Raw genomic sequence first — 19194 nt, 5'->3', positions numbered from 1 at the left:
CAAGTCTTTTGAGAAACTTCAGATTCTTAGAGATAAGTAAATATTAGATACTAATGTTCAAAAGGGACAACAAAAAGCAATTCTAAGCATCAAACCCCCAAACTTTTACAACAGACCTGATTCGATAGCTGAAGCAGTTCTCATGAACAAAACTGGCAAAAAATATATTAGCTGCAGAACTTGGTTCAAAACCAGACTAATTTCATGTTTTTCTGTTCAGCACAACAGCGACCAACTTACAGTAGCTCTGATTAACTGGCTCATTTGAAAAATTCTTTACTAGATTTTGCTTAGTATTAACTCATGAAGCTTAGTCTAAGAGGAAAAGAAAGTTATCCTTAGCAATGGAAGTGTTATGCTGAATGACTATTAATTCTTTTTACACTAGATCTTTTCAGTGAAAGAAGCTGTTCATAGTAGCTATAGTAGATGAAATACCAAAAATACTCCTGTGATGAACTCCAAAAGGTCACCAGAAGACCAAGACGGCAGTGATCTTGGGAAAGGGGTTTAAAAAAAAGAAAAATAAGTCACCTCACTTGATACAAACTGTCCATCAACACAAACATTTTCACTACATTTCAGAACAACCCAGAAGACCATCAATAAGAAAATCTGCAACTCCCATTTGCCTCCGTCAGGAACTCAGGTCCCTTGGTTGATTTTTTAAATACAAAAGACTGGTATCGTGATATTTTTTGAGTGTGCCTGATTTCCCACAATCTGCAAAAAATTGATATCATCATTCTGAGGTGTGTCTGAAAAGCACAGAGATTTCAGGTGCCATTAGCGTGTCATAGCACAGGGCCATATTTTGCTAATGCTATGTAAGATATCACAGTACATTCACGTAGCTCTGCAGACTTTAACCACACTCACCCAACAAGACAGGCAAGTTTGGCTTATACAATACGTAAACAAGCCTTAGAGCAAACATGCAGTAGAACAAGTTGAAACATTGGTTACATTAGTTAAACCTCATTACACCTGAGTAGCCTCTTCATTTCCAGTTATTCCCATTAAGAACACTGCAGGTTAGCAAGATCAGAAAATAACAAGTCATCACCTTCTCCACCCCCCTCCCGGACTCCCCTTCCAGGAATACTTTGCACAGATTGATGCAGCAGAACAATTGGAGAGTGCACAAACTTGTCTGGACCACTTCCAACTTGCTTTTCTATCGATATGCAGACAGCTCTATCTTTTTCCCCCAATCAGGGTCATTGCAAAACTCAAAACATGCAGCCTGGTCAGTTTTAGCTCAACCAGCAGCAGCCCTTGGTGTCTTGATCTGTGTCACATCCTGGTGAGGAGGCTCATGCAACTATTTCCTCTTGGACAGCAACAGGCTTGGATTACATTATCATCAAATCACAGAATATTCTGAGTTGGAAGGGATGGCACATACAATACAGGGATTACCTCCTGTGCAGAGTAATTAATTCTGCTTTGTCATACATCATTCTTAGAGAATTTTTGACAGACTTGTCAAAATAGAAATCAGTAGGCCCAGTGGCCATATCACCACTGTAAATGTATCTTCCAGCTCCAAAACACTTCACACTTGCCTGACACAGTTTGGGAGAAAAGTACCTGATAGAGACACAGTCCAGGGAAGACAAGACTGATGCTGTAGAAAGCACCCGAAGACACCAAAGCTTTCTACCCCATTCAGATGAAGGAACACATGTTGCGAATTCCATTGCCTTCAGGTTTTGTTATATTAAAAATAAAATTAAAAAAACCTAATTATTTTATTATTAGGGTAGTGAGATCATCAAATGAAAGAAATCTTGGCTTTACAGTTAAAATTGCATTCCTTCAGGGGTCAGCTTTCATATTTGTGTTTGCTTTTATATCTCAGTGGAATTCGAACCACGCATGCTATTTGGGGCTTTACTGAAGGATGGCCACAAAGAAACTTTACAGCTGATACAGAGGACAGCAGCTTATCTTGGCAGCACTCCCAAAAGAGCGGAGATAATTTCCCGTGCTCACCAGTCTGTATTCTGACAATTGTTCCTATGCACAAATTCAAGCCATTTTGGCCTTCATGGATCTCCATATGAGCAAACTACAAAGGAATCTCTTAATCTGCCCAGATTAGACTAAAAAAAGAGCAATTACACGTAAAGCCTGCTACATGCTTTCCAAACAGAGAAAGAGATGTTTTCCACCATGAAGTCTCCTGAAAAATATGTATGTAGTTCCTTCCCTCAGTATAGACATAAGAGCATTTCACAAAAATACACAAGTGAATAGAATAACCTCACAAATCCTTTGTAACAGAAGAAATTAGTCTTGATTGAGAACAGAAAGAAAAAAACACCCTCTAGTTCTAACAGTTCAGAAAATAGTTTTATCACTTAATTCCAAACTTAGTTCAGAGTTTAAAAACAGAGATAGATCTACTAGAGCAGGCAGGAAAAATAATAAGTCTCTAGAGGTACAGTGCAGTTACAAATGGCTTTAAATACAACCTTCCAGGAGACTGGATTTTATGAATCTATGAAGAAAAAATAGTTGCAGAATTTAGAGATATTAAGGCCAGTCCTGACTAGTATCCTTATCAATTATCTGGATGAGGGTATCAAGTGCAACCTCAGTAAGTTCACAGGTGACACCAAACTGAGTGGAAATGTTGATCTGCTGGAGGATAGGAAGGCTCTGCAAAGGGATCTGCACAGGCTGGATCAATGGGCCAAGGCCAATTGTGTGAGGTTCAACAAGGCCAAGTGCCAGGTCCTGCTCTTGGGCTGCAACAACCCCAGGCAGAAACACAGGCTGGGGCAGAGTGGCTGGAAAAGTGCCCAGTGGAAAAGGACCTGGGGGTGCTGGTCAACAGCAGCTGAACATGAGCCAGCTGTGCCCAGGTGGCCAAGAAGGCCGATGGCATCCTGGCCTGGATCAGCAATAGTGTGGCCAGCAGGATCAGGGCCGTGATTGCCCCTCTGTACTCAGCACTGGTGAGGCCACACCTCGAGTGCCGTGTCCAGTTCTGCGCCCCTCATGACAAGAAAGACATTGAGGTGCTGGAGCGTGTCCAGGGAAGGGCCATGGAGCTGGGAAGGGTCTGAGGGAGTACAAGTCCTGTGGGGAGCAGCTGAAAGAGCTGGAGCTCTGCAGCCTGGAGAAAAGGAGGTTCAGGGAGCCCCAAGCAATATGTCCTTGCTATCACATACAATAATTATCCCAAACAAACTTTCTGAATTATGCCATTAAAATCTTAAAGATTTGCTTGGTTTTGTCTAATCTTCACAACACACCCTTGGGCAATTTCACCTGTGTGAAATTATCCTTGTAAATCAAAAGCCCAGTCCTGCAATCACTTCTGCATCTGGGGACCTTTTTCTACAGCTGAATGTTTGAATACTACCAGAGAAAAAATGCAGTTTAGAAGAGTTACATTTAATAGCCTCAATGAACTCTTTTCCAATCAGTCTCTTTTTAACTATGTAGCAGTTTAGGGATCTCTTAAAAAAAAAAAAAAATTAATCAGTGTTGGATGCTGCAGTTCTTCATGAAAAGCCAAGATTAACATATTGAGTCAACAAGTTCTATTTTGAAATAGTTTAATTCACTAAGGAGATGACTGCTTTCCCCAAATGATGCAGACTTGTCTGCTGTTGTCTCAGCCAATTCAGAGGCTTGTTATTCACTACTCGGTTGATTTCAAAATCAGACTACCCCTTCAGAAAGTTGCAGAGACTATGACATCACATTTATGATAATTTATTGCACAATTACAGTGGCTACATCCCTGGATTTTATTTCATGGGAAAGCATGCTTCTATTGTAGTCTCAATCATTTTCTTGGCTTACACCTGTCCACAGATTGACATGTTTTGGTATAAAGCTTCGCATGTTTTTTTTCATAATACTATAAAGGCTCTTAATAGCAACTTAAGGCTGCATAGTTCAATTGCCTAGAGAAATATTTGCACTTTACAATGAGACTTACTGAAATTTCACAAGCAATTCAGAAGCGCTGCTTAACAATTTACTAAAAATCGTACAACACTCCATCAGATTTCACCTTAATACTACTTACGTCATCTTAAAGAAATAAAAAGCCCAACATCCTTTGAGAAGGCAAGATTGTCATCGCCTCAGGTGAATGGCAATAACGCAATCACTGAAATTCAATGCAAGAGTATAATTCAATAACCTCAAATTCAAATTGAAAGATTTACACACCACTGTGATGTTTACTGACTAGAACTGATAAAATAGTACTGTGGAACATTATAAGACAAAGTAATGCAAATGACTGCAAAATTGGGTTTTATTATACTTTGGTCAGTGTTATCTTCATTCTAATCAAAACACTTTATATTACAAGCTTAAAAGACAATAGTAGACAGGTCCTGTAATACCATAATTACAGGACGCAGCCCTTACTTTTTAGCTTCTGATTCAGCAAAACTTTCACCACACGGTGTAGAAAGGACACATAAGTATTTTCTACATTACTTAACATGGCATTTATTTGAATACGTACTATTAAGTTTCAAGAATTCCAAAACACGTAGCAAAAAGATAAAAATATTTTCATGTAATTGTTTCCACATGGCACAGTATTATTATGAAAGAGGTTGCCATGATTTTAGACTGGAATATATTATTAACAGGATGCTGTCTTCTATCAGACTATTTTCTTACCAATTCCCTAGAATGTACAACAGTACATTATCCAAATTGCACCCCCAAGAAAATTATTTTCATACTCCACATACAGAAAACTCATTTCAACCCCAACCATAGGAAAAAGTAACTCCTCCCACTATTGTGAGAAAAAAAAAGGGAATTCTTTCATCACACATAGGCAACCAGTACAAGTAGGCAATGATGGCAGAAAGGATATCCAACTCAACCACGACTAAGACAAGCTCTCAGGTCCAAAATATCTCAAATTTATCTTTCTGAGGAACTTCATCCATTCATTTACTGACTGGATGAGAAAAAATGGCACAAGGGGAAGCCCCATCTCCCTGTGCATATGCAGCCTCCGCCAGAGCAAACTGGAACATGAGGCATTCCTATGACATGTAATAGCAGGGCTCTTTTGCTTCAATTGTCTTTTCTGAAACTGGTACTTAACTAGGCTAGAGTAATATTCTATGGCTTTGTCTTATTGGCACAACCTGCAAAATGGTTTCAGTAGGTTTTTTAGATCTTCTGCATGGAGAACATGCTTCCCATGCTATGCACAACACTGTCAGAAAAGTCAGGGTAAGTTGTAACTTAAGAAAAAGGTGTTCTCTGTCTCTCTCTTTTACAAGAAAGCACAATTAAGTCAGCATAATATTCAGGGTGTTCTTACCTCATCTAATCTGTCCTAAACATATTTGACTTATTCTCACCTTCTTGCCATCTTAGTAGGAAGAACCAGAGAGGGAAATGAGGAGGCACAGATGGGTAGGAAGGTACAAATGCAAAGTTGCCGAAACAAGGACTGGATCTTTCCTCTGCTGTCTCCATTTACCAAGTGAAGTCCATTTAACAGTTCCACAAGCAGCACAGGAGCTGTATTGTTCAGCACATTGTGAGGCTGGTCTATGATGTTTCAAGATGAATTTTCTTCATAAAGGACAGAAATCAGTAAAGAGAGTGCAAATGCAACAGGAGAGGTGGGGAGCCTCCATGGGTGTCAGCTGTGTCTTCTCTCCATCATTCTGGAGTCACAGTTGGTTGAAAAATAAAATAAAACAAAATAAAACAAAATAAAATAAAATAAAATAAAGGATTTTCAAAGCTAAGAAAGAGAAGTAATAACATGAAAAATGAGGATGACACACTCTTATTTTGCAGCTTTTACAAATGCGGTCTAAGATGTACAGCAGGCTGATGGAGGCTGGCATGTGCTCTAAAGTATCCTGTGTTATCTTCTTGCCTTGCAGTGAAAGAATCCAAAAAATGAGGAAAGCCCGAGTGATAGACCAGGCAGCATTTCTCCCAAGTGACTGGTTAGGTGACACACACCATGTACCTCAGCACTGCACCTACATGCCAGGTGTGAGAGAGCCAAGGGGCACCACCAAGAGCAGCAAGACTTGAGGCAATCTGCCTGCTACTGTTATTAACTGCAGAAGCTCACAGCCCACTGTTTATATGCTGCTTTTATTATCCGCTACCATTCACCTGCTCAGCCTGATCAGCCCAGCAGCTCCATCAGTTTGGAAGACTGGAAAGACAAGGAAGTCAGCTGGCCACAGAAGCATGCAGTAAGCAGCTTATCCAACCTGTACCCAAGTGAATTAGCTTCCCAAACACACTGCCAGAGGGACCCCCTCCACCTTCATAAACACAATCTCAATGTTTGGAAAGATGCCAGAAGTAAAATGTTTGTTTACTGCAGGCAGGAAGAGCTACCTATGATTCAGACATTAGGAAGTGACAGGAAGAACTAAATTATGCAATTTAAAAGTAGGAAAATAAACACAAAGTAGTTGCAATGAGAGGAATGAGGAGGAGGAGGAAAGGATGAAGAGACACAAGTTTTGCGTCTTTGCTCTCACTTCTGCAGGGCTGAAGCCATCATTGCAGCAGGAGGCCCCCATGGGATTCCTTCACCTTTTAACCCTCATTCTAGAGCCCCTAGCCAGGGACTTTCCTCCTCAGCACTGAGTAAGAAACATCTGTCCAGCTCAGTCTCCCAGTTGGAAAGGACAGATCACAGTCTTCCTTATTCCCTATTTTATGTAAGCAGACTGAGATTTCAGAGAAGAGCATTCCATCTGCCCTCCCTTTAAACAACAACTACCCAAAGCAAAGGATCAAAGAGCTCATTTTCCAGCCAGCTAAGGGAGGTGGGAACAAGCTCTGTCCGATGCTGGTTGCAGAGACTGATAGGAAAACCTCTTCCCGTAAGCAGAAGGCAAGAGAAGCACCCCAATGGGAATAGCACTGCCTTCCCAGCAGTTGTTGGAAGCAATCTCAGCAGTGCTGCTTACAACTCTGCACCTCCTATCCACAGTTTGTTAGATCCCAGCAGAATTTTAAAGTTTCTTAAACAGCAGTAACAATCTGCATTATTAACACGCCCATGCCAAGGCTAAAACAGCAAACAAACAGATTTGAATCACAGTGAGTTATGGCTGTACTGTAAGAAAACTCCACCAAAGAACACTCTCAAATTTATGTAATGATAGTGGTGCCTCCCTTATATTATCAGTAAAGATCTTCCTGTCACTCTCTTTATAAATGAGACAATAAACTCCTGCGCTTTTTTTTTTTTTTTCCTGGAGCTGCAGTGATTCATAGACAAACAGAGCCATCAGATCACGGAAAAATTCAAAGGACTGTGAATTAACTTAGCACTGAAGTACACACCATAGCAGAAAACCCTGTAGTTACTTGTCCTGGGACAAAATTACCTTGGGAAGAAACCAGGGTTAAGTTTCCCAATTTACACTAATGGGTCACTTGTATGATACTCTTCAGTTTAGATCTTCCCCCTGCCCCAGTTCTCCCTTCCCTGCTCCAAAACTCCAGAAAAGAAAAGACAGGTTTTGTTTCAGTAATGGCTGACTCCTGAGTGAATACAAGTGTGTCCTCTCTGCTGACAGATCTTTGGTAGTGAAGAGTCATTTTAGTTATTTCTCATAGTCCTGAGAAGCTTATGCAATTTAACTTCATTTGTGCACACAGACATAACTAAGAGCATGACATGACCTCAGCTTTGAGCTTCAAGGGCATTATTTCACACTGAGTAACAAGCCATTAGACTGCAAAACTTAGTCACACAGCATGATGCAAATAATTTCAGCAACAATTGCATACAAACAGTGAATGGAAATGCAAGGACATGCAAGATTCAGGAAGATACACTTATTGACATCCCTACTCTTGAACTTACTGACGTTATCTCCCTTAGCAACGGGGAAGGATTTTGTAAACAACAAGTTTATCTAATGCCACCATGAGAACATCACCCAGTGTAACATGTAATTGAAAGAAAAAACATGTCTGTCATGGAGAGCACCAAAAGAAGTCATAGAATTATGTAACAAGTAATAGATTCAAAAGGGATAAGTTTTTGTCAGTTTGCGGCTTAAATCTCAAATTAAGTTCATATAGATCACTACTTTCTAGGAAAGCAGAATTGCCAGATGGCATCACACTCATAGCCTACCTCTGACACTTCCTGCACATCAGCAGAACTAGGAAAAGACTGGATGGCACAAGTGAACCAAAGGAACCAGTTACAACATGACATTTTAGAAGTCTCCTCTTATCACACCCCAGACCTCCAAGCATTCATGTTTACAGCTGGGGGATTCTCTCCAAGCCTCCCCAGAATCTTCTGCATTCCCAGTGTGGATACCACATGGCTCATTTGTCCTGGAAAACACCAGTCTCTTCTGTTTCAAACTACACTCCAATCACTCTCCTCATTCCCCCTGCCCTCTCTTTTTGTTTAATTAAGCAATGCAAAGACAAATTGTCAATTCACATCAAGTTCATACATTACTCTGACATCCCCTTTCTTGGTTGTTTATTGATGAAACAAACATACCAATCCTTATAATAACCATTAGGAGGATCAAATAAATTACACTCACCATCTCTCTCCTAATAAGCTCCTTACTTTTCAGTCTTTGCTGAAAGGGACACACTTGCTGTCAGTACCTTACCCTATTTTTAAGGATCACAGATATGCATGCACATTTTTAAAAATCATAAATGTTTGTTAGGTTCTGTATATGGACTTACAACTGGTTTCAAAATGGATTCCTTACAAAACAGCAATTCTCCCTGCACTATCCCAAAACCAGGTGCAGCTTCTCCACTACATCTGATCCTGCTTAAGAATCTACATGGAAACACAAACGTCAGAAAACTGTAACAGAAACATGCATTAAGTGTGATTGGGAACATTTGTCTAACACATTACGTGACTCAGTGCAGTTATTCTTCATACAAAGGGAAAATGACAAACTGACACATAATTTTCAGAATTGCCTTTTTTTTTATAAATGGGTATCATTCCATTTTGAAACTCAAAATCCATTTTTCATCTGATATCATTTGTGTATTTACCCTTTTAATAACCCTCCCAAATGGACTGTAATTAGTATGTGTTGATTGCATCAAAGGTCTGTTTGAAGGCAGGGGTATTAACTGTCTTTGAAGAGCTTCCTGTATCCTTATTCTGTACTCCAAATCTAATCCTGGGAACTCCTACTGTCAGCAATGAACACCTACAGAGGATTTATTTTGCTTTTAAATCCCAAGCCCCAGACAACATAGCAAAATAAACCAAAGTCTAATTTTGTGTTGTTTTTCTTTTTCCCCCTTTTCCTTTGAGGCAGAAATACTGAAGAGCCTGGCGGTGGCTGTAGCCCCAGAGAGAAGAGCCTCCTGGCCTGCTCCACTGAAACCCATGGCATTCCTCCTGGGGTGGAGACAGGCTTACCCAGGAGGAAGGAGGGAGCACATCTGCCATCACCCTGCCCCAAGGCTGGCTGTGCTGGGAAGTGGGTGGGGAAGCAGATTTACTTTGTGACAGCCACTATCTCCACTGCCATGAAGCGCTTATCTGGTGTTGTTTTCACTTCTAAAGCAGCAGAACAACCCATATGTCACCAGCGAGCTGGCTGGAAAACTCTTGTGTGGGGAACAGGCAAAGGGACAAGGTTGCTTTTCTCCTGCTAGGCAAGGTTATCCCAATGCCTGGCCACCACCCCCAGTCACCAGGTACAGCCACAGGCCTGCACAGCACCCCACAGCAAGGTTTTTCATCTGAGCTAGCCAGCCTGTGGCAGAAGGCAAAAATTGCCTCATTTTTAAAAACACAAGAGAGGGAAAAGCTTTCCTAGAAATCCTCAGACAAAAGAACAAGCACAGCTCCTGAAAAAACGTAGTTATTCTTAAAACACTCTGCCAAGAAATTGCTGTACAAAATAAAAAGAAGCAAAAGCTTTTCATTTATTTCACTTCTTGATGTGGAGCCTAAACTCGGCTGTCCTGAAGTGAGAAGCTGGATCTTGGCAGTTTCCTAGCTGCAGTATCACCTCTTTCTCCAGGTATGTTTTTAAACAGAATTATTTGTATTATGCACAGATATTATATATAGTAATACACAAGCCACAGGGACATAACTGCCTGACCTTTTTAATTACATGTTGCTGTGCCACCAGTTCCAAGAGAGACAACACTCATGCTGCCATTTACCCCAAATAACTGCCATTTACCAGGGAAAAAAAAGGGAAGAAAAATGCGTCACCATAACCTCAGGGAGTTTAATCATAAAGTTGTAATTTTGGGGCATAAAAAGCAATTAGATACATTCCTTCTCCTCAGTTAAAAAACAAAAACACACCAAGAAAAAGATGGTTAGAGAGTTCAACAGTTAAGACGGTCTCTTTCCTCTCACAGAAAGTTACCTTGTAAACATTTCACGCTGGATACTGCTTAGGGAGACAGTCAGATACTACGTAACATAAGAGTACTTTTAAAACTAAAAGCACTGTGGCACGTTTTGAAGAGCTTCAAAAGTTCATCATGAGAAACAAAACCTTTGTCAACAGCTGGAAGCAAACACAAGTACAAAAAACATGCTACGTAACCTTTTATTGGAAGCCAGGGTACTTTTCTTTTTTTTAAAAAAAGCTCAAAAATACAACTAGCATATTGCACTGAACAATACTTACAAAGCTAACAATATTTGTGCAACTATGAACGCTTTTCCTAAAGCAAACAAGCCAGAGAATTCATAAAAGAACCAATGTAGAAACCTAATCAAGAAATGATAAAGGGGGAATTGAAAATAAACAATACTTTATTGCAGCTGGGAGATGGCAGAATCCTCCCTCCACCCTTCCAAAAAAAAAAAAAAAAAAAAAAAAAAAAAAAAAAAAAAGAAAAGAAAAAAAAGGAAAAGAAAAGGGGAAAAAAAAGGAAAAGGGAAAGAAAAACATAGAAAACATAGTACTCCTTTGGAATTAGTTGTTTGCACATATAAGGAGATGAATTCACATTAGAATCTCTAAAACAGCAGCAAATTACACTGTACTACAATATTCACCTGCACACAACACTTACCCGCCTTGACAAGATTATCCCTTTCTGTGTGATCTTTCTGCCTGCCTTGCTCAAGTAATTTGCAAGACATAAGGTTTGTCCCTCCTAATGAAATACTGCAATAAAATTGCAACAGTTGAAGTTGCTTCTATCGCCAATAAAATGATTACTCACTGAAGCACAGAAAACATTAAGGTAATTTTGAAAAGGTCTCAAGAAGTCTGTCACTGCAACACTGCAAAAGTGGGGATGAAAAAATAAGGAGGTGAATCTTAGCTCTACATCAAAACAAAATTTGCACCTCATCAGCTGCAATCCCCTTCTTGATTTAGGAAAGTATTTCACCCAATATAGTTCAGTGGCATCTACTTTTAGACTAGAAAAAAGTGAGAGCAGGACTAAAGAAGTATAAGACACTCAACCCAGAGTAATCTACAATCCACAAGTTTATCCTCTTCCTTAAAATAATTAAATTTTGAATCACTGATGTTCCTTTCACTTTTTTGCAAAGACTTCTATCAAAGCCATATCAAATTTAATGGGGAGTAAATGTTTTCTAAATGTCTGTAGAAGACTGCATTTGATTTGATTAATGTGATCAAAAAGTTAGGTCAAAAACGACAAAAATAAGACATGCCTCAGAAGTGACCAAATCATCATTCCAAGATTTTTAAGACTTAAAGAGGGAGAGAAAAGGACACTAGAAAGAGTTCTGTTTGTCACTTTCTTCTCTCTCCAAATAAGGGACTGTTACCTCTCAGCTGAAAGAGTTACCAGCTCTACCAAAGGTTTCCAGAATTGATGCTCATTTTGGCAGTCAAGCTAAACTGTCCAATAAAACATAATTTTAAAGCTAAATTGTCCAATAAAACATTCTTTTCTCAATTTATCCAACTGACATTTCACACAGCTGCTTTGGGCTGATGACTGACTAAAAGGCATGCAAAACAAGCTCATCTGAGTATAACTGGAAATAAAATTCATGGTAATTCATTATTTTCTCTTCTTTAGTACATATGTTACTTATACTTCATATTCAATGCTGCAAGACTCTGCACACATGGAGGAGTGGCCACTATTCAGCATTAAGAAAGTGGGAGACACTGATTTCTATTCCTACTTCCTCTCCCTGCTCCCTGTTAGTTTCTCATTGAACTGTAATCCCCTGTGATTAGCTGCACTCAATCTCATTAACAGACTTATCAAAACACAGAAGCAGAGCGAAAGGGTATCTATAAGCTGCTATACATCCAATTGAGAACTATCCACAAAAAGTCAGAATGTGATTGTTCCTTCATTTCTCAGCTACTGTGTTCTCAAATTATTATTTAACAGCTGTTAGGAAATATTTTTCACACCATTTAACATATTTAGAATATCTTTCTTATTTCATATCTCCAGTACTTCACCTGCGTTTCAAGAGGAACAGGACAATTTCTGTTAATCAGGTCTCCAATTTTCCTATTTACACCAAGGAAAAAAAGCATTCAAGTGGTTCAGGTACCATCTGGCCACCCAAGCTCAGAAATGTTTAAATTAATAGTATGGTAAACTACATAAAAACTAAAACAACTGGTGGAAGATAATCTTACTATGCATATATTAGACTTCTTAATCTGTTTTATATGCTGGTGCCTGCTCTTACCCTCTGCAACCATCCTCTGGTAGTTAATTCAGAGCATGCACCGCAGGTCAAGCACTAAGAGTGCTGCAGCTTTGGCAGCAAAGTCAACACCAGCTGCTGACGTCCTGTCAAAGATGACAAACACTTGTATGATGAGTTCCATGCTCTTCAAGTGAGCCTTACACCCCAACAGCAAGCTCAGGACGTAGCTACAGCCCTACAGTCATACCCAAGATCATATCAGCATCTTCAGCTGGCACACAAAACAACACAACTTCCTTCTGTAATCAACAAAAACACTGTGTTTACTAACCCATCTTTGAAAGGATCAAAAGTCAGACTGTTGTTTTCTGACCAGCGCACAGCAGAATGGGAAGGTCAGAACTCCTTCCAGAAGGAAAGTTTTCTGCCTGAACACTAATTCCTGTAAGGTCTTCAGCAACTTCTTGAGTAGCACAAGCACAATCAAGTTCAGAATACAAAAGATGTCACATAATGTTACTTGATTATATTCATCTGTCTTTAGTTAACTTAACTTGACCCAGCTCCATGTGGACAGCACTGAATGTGTCAGACAAGATCATCTTGGTTTTTGGTTTGTTTTTTTTTTTCCTGTAAACCAACCAGCTCCTTAAATTTCCTCACTATGCTGATGAAAGGTCACAAAAAAAGCTTTAATGCAAACAGGTGTCTTCCAGAAAAAGCGCCTTGGTCAGGCACTGCAGCTTTTACAAAATTACAACTATTCTGCTGAATATAACATTTCTTAACACCATTACATATCTTAGCACATTTAGGTATTACTCAAGACAGAAGATGCACCTATGTGACTAGTGCCAAAGGGCAACTGCCAAACAAAACCACAGCAAAATATTCCACTTCTTACCTATGCTATCTGAGCCTTTAGTTTAAACATCAATAACTAGCTTAATAATCTGGCACCTTTTTAGTCACTCTCTACAACTGAAAAGATTAGAAAGTAAGAGAATGGTATGTGTAGCCTTGTCTGAATCCTATCAGTGTCCCTTACATCCTAGGGAGATCAAGTCCATTTCTCATTTTTAAACTCCTTGCTTTTAAATAACAAAATGCACTATGAATAGGAATAGTCAAATAACCACAGGATTTTTAGTCATACTTGCATCAAAATTAAGGTTTCCTAATTTACTTTCAAAAAATCATCTTACGAACTCTAAGAAGAAGAACAGGGAAGTCTATTAGATACAGAAAAATCTGAACCAATTTATCCCAAAAAGTGTTACGTCTACACAAGGTATTTTTGATATTTTATATTGATATATTTTTGATATTTTATCCTATAAAATGTATTCCCCTATAAGTAGGACATATTAGAATCACAGAACAGTTAGGGTTGGAAGAGACCTCTGGAGATCATCCAGTCCAGCCCCCTGCCAAGGCAGGGTCACCTGGAGCAGGTCACACAGGAACATGTCCAGGTGGGGTTGGAATGTCTCCAGAGAGGGAGACTCCATGACCTCCCTGGGCAGCTGTTCCAGGGCTCTGCCACCCTCAGTGTGAAGTTCTTCCTCACGTTGAGGTGAAACTTCTTGCGGTTTTAGCTTATGGCCATTGCTCCTCATCCTGTCACTGAGCACCACTGAAAAGAGTCTGGCACCATCCTCTTGGCACCAACCTTTGAGATATTTATATGCATTGATGAGATTCCCTCAGAATACTGGGAATTATTACACTACATCAGTAGACTTTCTACAAACTGGTTCCATAAACCAACCATCAACGCTAAGATTGTGATTTAAAGCACATCCAGTTGCCCTATTGAGCCCTAGCCTACCCCAGACAAAAGTGTAGTCATTCTAGGAAAGAATTTAAGACTTATTCCCATTCCCTCAATCTTTTCTTTCTTGCTTTACCAAGGACAGCTGTGATTAAATATCTGGTGGTTTCATAGCAAAACAGCAGTAAAAAACCCTCTGTGCTGCCACCACAATACATCAGCTATTTTAACTGGCACGTGCACAGCAGAGCTGCAACACAGCAGAAAACCACGAAGCCAAGGTTTACTATCATGTTTTAAAGGACAGATGCAGAGAAAGGGGCTTTCCAATTACATTTTTTAAAAATAAGGGGACAGAAAAATCACAGCAAGTTAAAGTGAGCACGTAAATATTTGCAAAGTTGAAGGCAACAGAACAAGGGAAAAAAGAAAAACACACAAGAAGATAGCAGAAGCTGTGAAATTCAGCAGTCCTCTATCTCTCTGCACAAACAAGTTCTTTCATGTACTCGTGAAACCACAGCATAGGCTGTGGAGAGCTGTGCAGGATTTAGCCCCAGCTCCCTTTTCCTTCTCCTCTGCTAAATCCACAACTTGGACCCCCAACCAGCACCAAAAGTTACCTGTGCTTTCCTCAGACATCTGCTGCTGGAAATGTCCAGTCTATTCCCTCAAACAAACTGTTCTGAACACCAGCTCCAGGGAACTGACAGCAGGTGCCAATGGCTGTCAGAATATTAACCAAAACCACATGAACAGGGCTTGAGAACAGAACTCCTAAGAGGGGAAACAGGCATTCATGGCATTAAGGCATACACAAGGAAATCTGATTATTCCACCTGCAGGACAGGGTTGGTTGGAGGGTTTTTACTTTTTTTAGCCTCAAAATGAGTATAAGCTAGCTGCAATACCATGTCCAACTGTTTCAAACTAAAAATTGAAGTCCCTGTGAAACATATGTCTATCTACTAGCTTCAAAGTGCTCCTTTGCACCCTTCCTAGGAACTGAAACCATATTTGACTGCAATTTCAGACTTTTAATCTCCATTCCGAGGTGGTAACCTGGGTTTGCCCCAACACTTGCATGCAAGACCTAATAGAGCGCGAAGTTACAATTTTCCATATATACATGTGAAAAGTATGCATTGCAGAAAAGCAGTTTCCTATTGAAATCACTTTCCCATCTTTTCATCTGGTGCAGCCCCTTGAAATACCACCACCATAAAATATGGCTTTGGAAAAGGCAGCTCTCTGCTGTGCCTTTGCTTAAGCATAGAATTACAGGGAGCACCAGCCAACTCTCCAGCCACTGTACTCAGCTAAAGTTCATCGTCTTAAGTACGTCAACTTTTTGTTTGCTTGAAGACCGCAACTGTAATGTCAAGGTCACTTTTAGGTCTTTGAAGGGAGCGTCAGCCTTCAGCCTACAACTGATCAAGCACTACAGACAACCAGGCGGAATTTTACTTTAAGTCCTTCTCTAAGCTGTACCTGTCTTTTACACATGCAAAAAAAGAGTCAAAAATTACATGCAAGATTTAAACTCATGACCTTATGGCCTACAACGCATGGAGATGTTAAACCAAATCATGCTAACATAAGCTTGTCTTACCTTATGTTAGCTGTATTATCACCCTGATACTCTGCCTACTCAAAAAGCAAGTGAAAATTAAGGAATTACCTCTTTAGGACAGAGAACCACTTGGCCAGTGCTGTAGTCATGGTTTTCCCCTGAAAGGTTCTGGTGTAATTCCAGTATGGAAGTGGAGTTATAAATACACTGAAGGGGCAGTTACAAGGAAAAAAGCTGGCATATTTAGAGACTGAATTTTGAGATCAATTTAGGAGGGCAAACTCTGTCTGCTTACAGACACCAACCTTCATGGGATTTAGAGTTTGAGCAGAAAATTTATTCAAAGTTTTAAAAAACATCAATAGTGCTCTTAATTTCTACACATTGGTAAAGAGGCATCCTGTGAATATACACATAGACATGGAGAATCAGCCAAAAATACAGTCCATGTCCAATTCAGCAGGGAAGCAGAACCCTGCTATGGCCCATCAGGATGCTCTCTTTGCAAGTCTGATCCTGTGTCCTTCGCACGTCTGATCCTGTGTCCTTTGCACAAACAGGATTTTTGCCACTGGGAACCAGAGAATGGACTACCCCCAATACTGGGTTTTTTATTTAAATAGAGTCTCATTTCACAAATTTCCTGGCATTTAAGAAACCACCCAGAACAGTTCTTTGAGAAGTGGCTGCTAATCGCTAATAGACAAAAATAACATGGTCACGTTAGGATCTGTATTCACAGATTCTCAAATAAATCTGAAGGCTTAGCTTCTTAAAAAAACAAACCCAAAAAACCCCACCAAATCAAAAACACTGGGGGGAAAAAAAAGAAAAAAAAAAGAAGAAGAAGAAGAAAGAAAGGAGAAAAAAAAAAAAAAGTCCAACATTTTGTCCCAATTACACAGATGCCGCGGAACAAGCCGGGTGCCAATGAGAAAGGGCTCAGCCAGCAGCGATGACTCCTGGCATCACCCATCCCTCCTACGTGACCTGACAGCCTCCCCGGCGGCCCCGCAGCTCCGCTGTGCCCTGTCACGGAATCTGCCCGCTCAGCAAACACGCTCCATTTTCCTGCCAGCAGCGCGGTGTCCGCTCCGCAGCAGCCCCTGCGAGCGCAGCCACTGCCGAGTAACAGAGGGAACAACTTCGGGAAAGACACAGGCACTTCTCTCACAACTCCCTCCTCCTTTTTCCCGGTGCGGAGAGCAAGGGCAGAGCTCCCCCCGCCCCAGTGGGAGCGCTCCCGGGGCATCCCCCGCTCCCGCGGTCTCCGGGCCACCAACCCCAGGTGCGATCCCCCCGGGAGCGGCGCGGAACCGGGGCACCCCTCGCCCTCCCAGGGATCGGGCACCAGCGCCAGGACGGCAAGTGTTTACGTTTAAAAACACATATATACCGAGTCCGGACTCAGAGGGAAGAGGGGAAAACTCCGCCCCCTCCCTCACCCGACTCCCTTGGAAAGGCGATAAAAGCTAGGCTTGAAACATCTGACCGCTCGGCGCCCCTTTTTTAAGGAGAAAAAAAAATTAAAAAGAAAAAGAGAAAATAAAGGAAGTAGGAATAAAAGAAAAGGCAAAATAAAGGCTGGGGAAGCGGCACGGGACGTGCCGTGCAGCAGTCCCAGCTGGAACGGGGAGGCGGCCGGGAGGGCGGCTCGTCCGGGCCCGGCCGGGAGGGACCGCGCGGGGAGGCCGGGCCGGGCCGGCGAGAGCGGGAGGCGAGCGCGGAGCTCCCGCGGGAGAGAAGCGGGGAGGAAGGAAGGGAGTAAGGGGGAGAGCGGCTCGCGAGTGGGAGAGGGCACTCACGTAGCGTTTCAACTTCTTCTCCGGCGGGGACTTTCGGAGCCAGCCCGAGCAGACCACCTCCCCGCCGCTCATGGCTGCGCCGCTGTCCGCCGGGGCGCTCCCTCCGCCTCCTGCTCCTTCTTTTCCTCAGGCAGCGGCTACGGCAGCGGTGCCCGGGCCGGCCCGGCCGAGGGAGCCGCGATCGGCGGCGGCAGCACCGCGCCCGGCCCGGCCTCCCGGGGCTGCGAGGCGAGGGGCGGGACGCGGAGCGGGGTGTGTGTGTCTGTCTGTCTGTCTGTCTCGCACAACAGCCCGCCGGAGCGGAGCGGCGAGCGGGGCTGAGCCGGGAGGGTCCCCCCTGCCGCCTCCTCCTCCCCAAGTCACACAGACATCGGGAGAGACGACAGGGGCAGCCGCCGCCCCACCGCAACTTCGGCGTCCCGGGGCAGGATCCAGGATCCAGCCACCGCCCCGCGCCGGTGGCGCCGCCCCCGCACCTCCGGGACCCTCCCGCCGGGCAGGGCCGCGGGGGGCTTCGCTCCCTCCCGCCCACCCGCCAAGCTCAGCGCCGGCCGCCGCGGCTCCCCGGGTCGCTCCTTCCCCTTCTTCCTCCTTTCCCTGCGCTGGGAGGAGGGGATCGGCAGCACTCCTGCCTTCCCTTCCTCGCCTTCCCCTTCGCGGGGAGTGGCAGGGCGGGGGTCTGGCCCCGGGGCTGGGGCCGTGGCCGGGGGCTGGGTCCGCTCCCTGCCGGCCAGCGAGGGAGGGGTTTGCCCTGGAATTCACGGCGCCGTGTCCCCCCCGAGCCCCCTTCCCCCCGGCGCCGAGCGGCGGTGCCGCCCCGGCCGACCCCGCCTGCCCCCGCCTAGCGCCGCCCCGAGCGCCGCGGCTCCCCCCGAAATTCCGCCGGAGCCTTTTCAAACAACAAGGGCTTGGAGGCAGGGAGGCGGGTAGGGAGCGACGGCCGGCGCTTCCAGAGGGATCCTGGGAGCTGTAGTCGGCGGTCGGCGGGGACTGCGGCGGCGCGGCCGGGAGCGGAGAGGACGGGGGCGAGGGACGGGCTCGGTCCCGACGGGGAGAGCAAATAAACAAAAGCCCAAGCAAGCAAGCAAACAAACAAACAAACGCCAACCTAAAGATCCCTATTAAAACTGCATTAAAAACAGCGCGGCCAAAGTAAACTCCTCTTAGCAAGTCTGAAACTGTTTTAGCAAAAAAAGGGGGAAAAAAAGTAAAAAAAAATTCGTGGAAAGATCCAAGTCGTTCACCATCTCCACTGTGAGTGCTGTCTGTCTCTTCCACCCCGTCAGAAAAGATCTCTAAATAAGTAATAGTAACAAATAAATTAATATAATCAACAAACAATACACTATTAAATAAATAATAATAATAGTACCCTTTTAACAAACATAATCATAATAATTTTTTTAAACAT

General features: G+C 42.8%; 1 protein-coding gene across 11 annotated transcripts in view; it reads right to left on the bottom strand.

Annotated features, from left to right (window-relative positions):
- GAB1 (GRB2 associated binding protein 1) overlaps nucleotides 1–18192 on the bottom strand; it is a 94620-nt gene extending 76428 nt beyond the window's left edge. For 8 of the 11 annotated variants that reach the window (XM_082281688.1, XM_082281691.1, XM_082281693.1 and 5 more), the window contains exon 1: nucleotides 17784–18192. In XM_082281688.1, the coding sequence (XP_082137814.1) occupies nucleotides 17784–17855 (72 nt within the window). In that variant the 5' untranslated portion in view covers nucleotides 17856–18192. Of the gene's footprint in view, nucleotides 1–5363; nucleotides 5676–8715; nucleotides 8808–16086; nucleotides 16129–17783 lie in introns of those variants that run through there. The other 3 variants (XM_082281698.1, XM_082281689.1, XM_082281690.1) reach the window with 3 other exon arrangements.
- Nucleotides 18193–19194: the final 1002 nt, after the last annotated feature.

The sequence above is a fragment of the Coloeus monedula genome (genome assembly GCF_965178545.1).
Source record: "Coloeus monedula genome assembly, chromosome: 5".
In the NCBI taxonomy this organism is placed as follows: domain Eukaryota; kingdom Metazoa; phylum Chordata; class Aves; order Passeriformes; family Corvidae; genus Coloeus; species Coloeus monedula.
The sequence above is the reverse complement of the archived record's forward strand: the minus strand, read 5'-3'. Positions and strand labels throughout refer to the sequence as shown.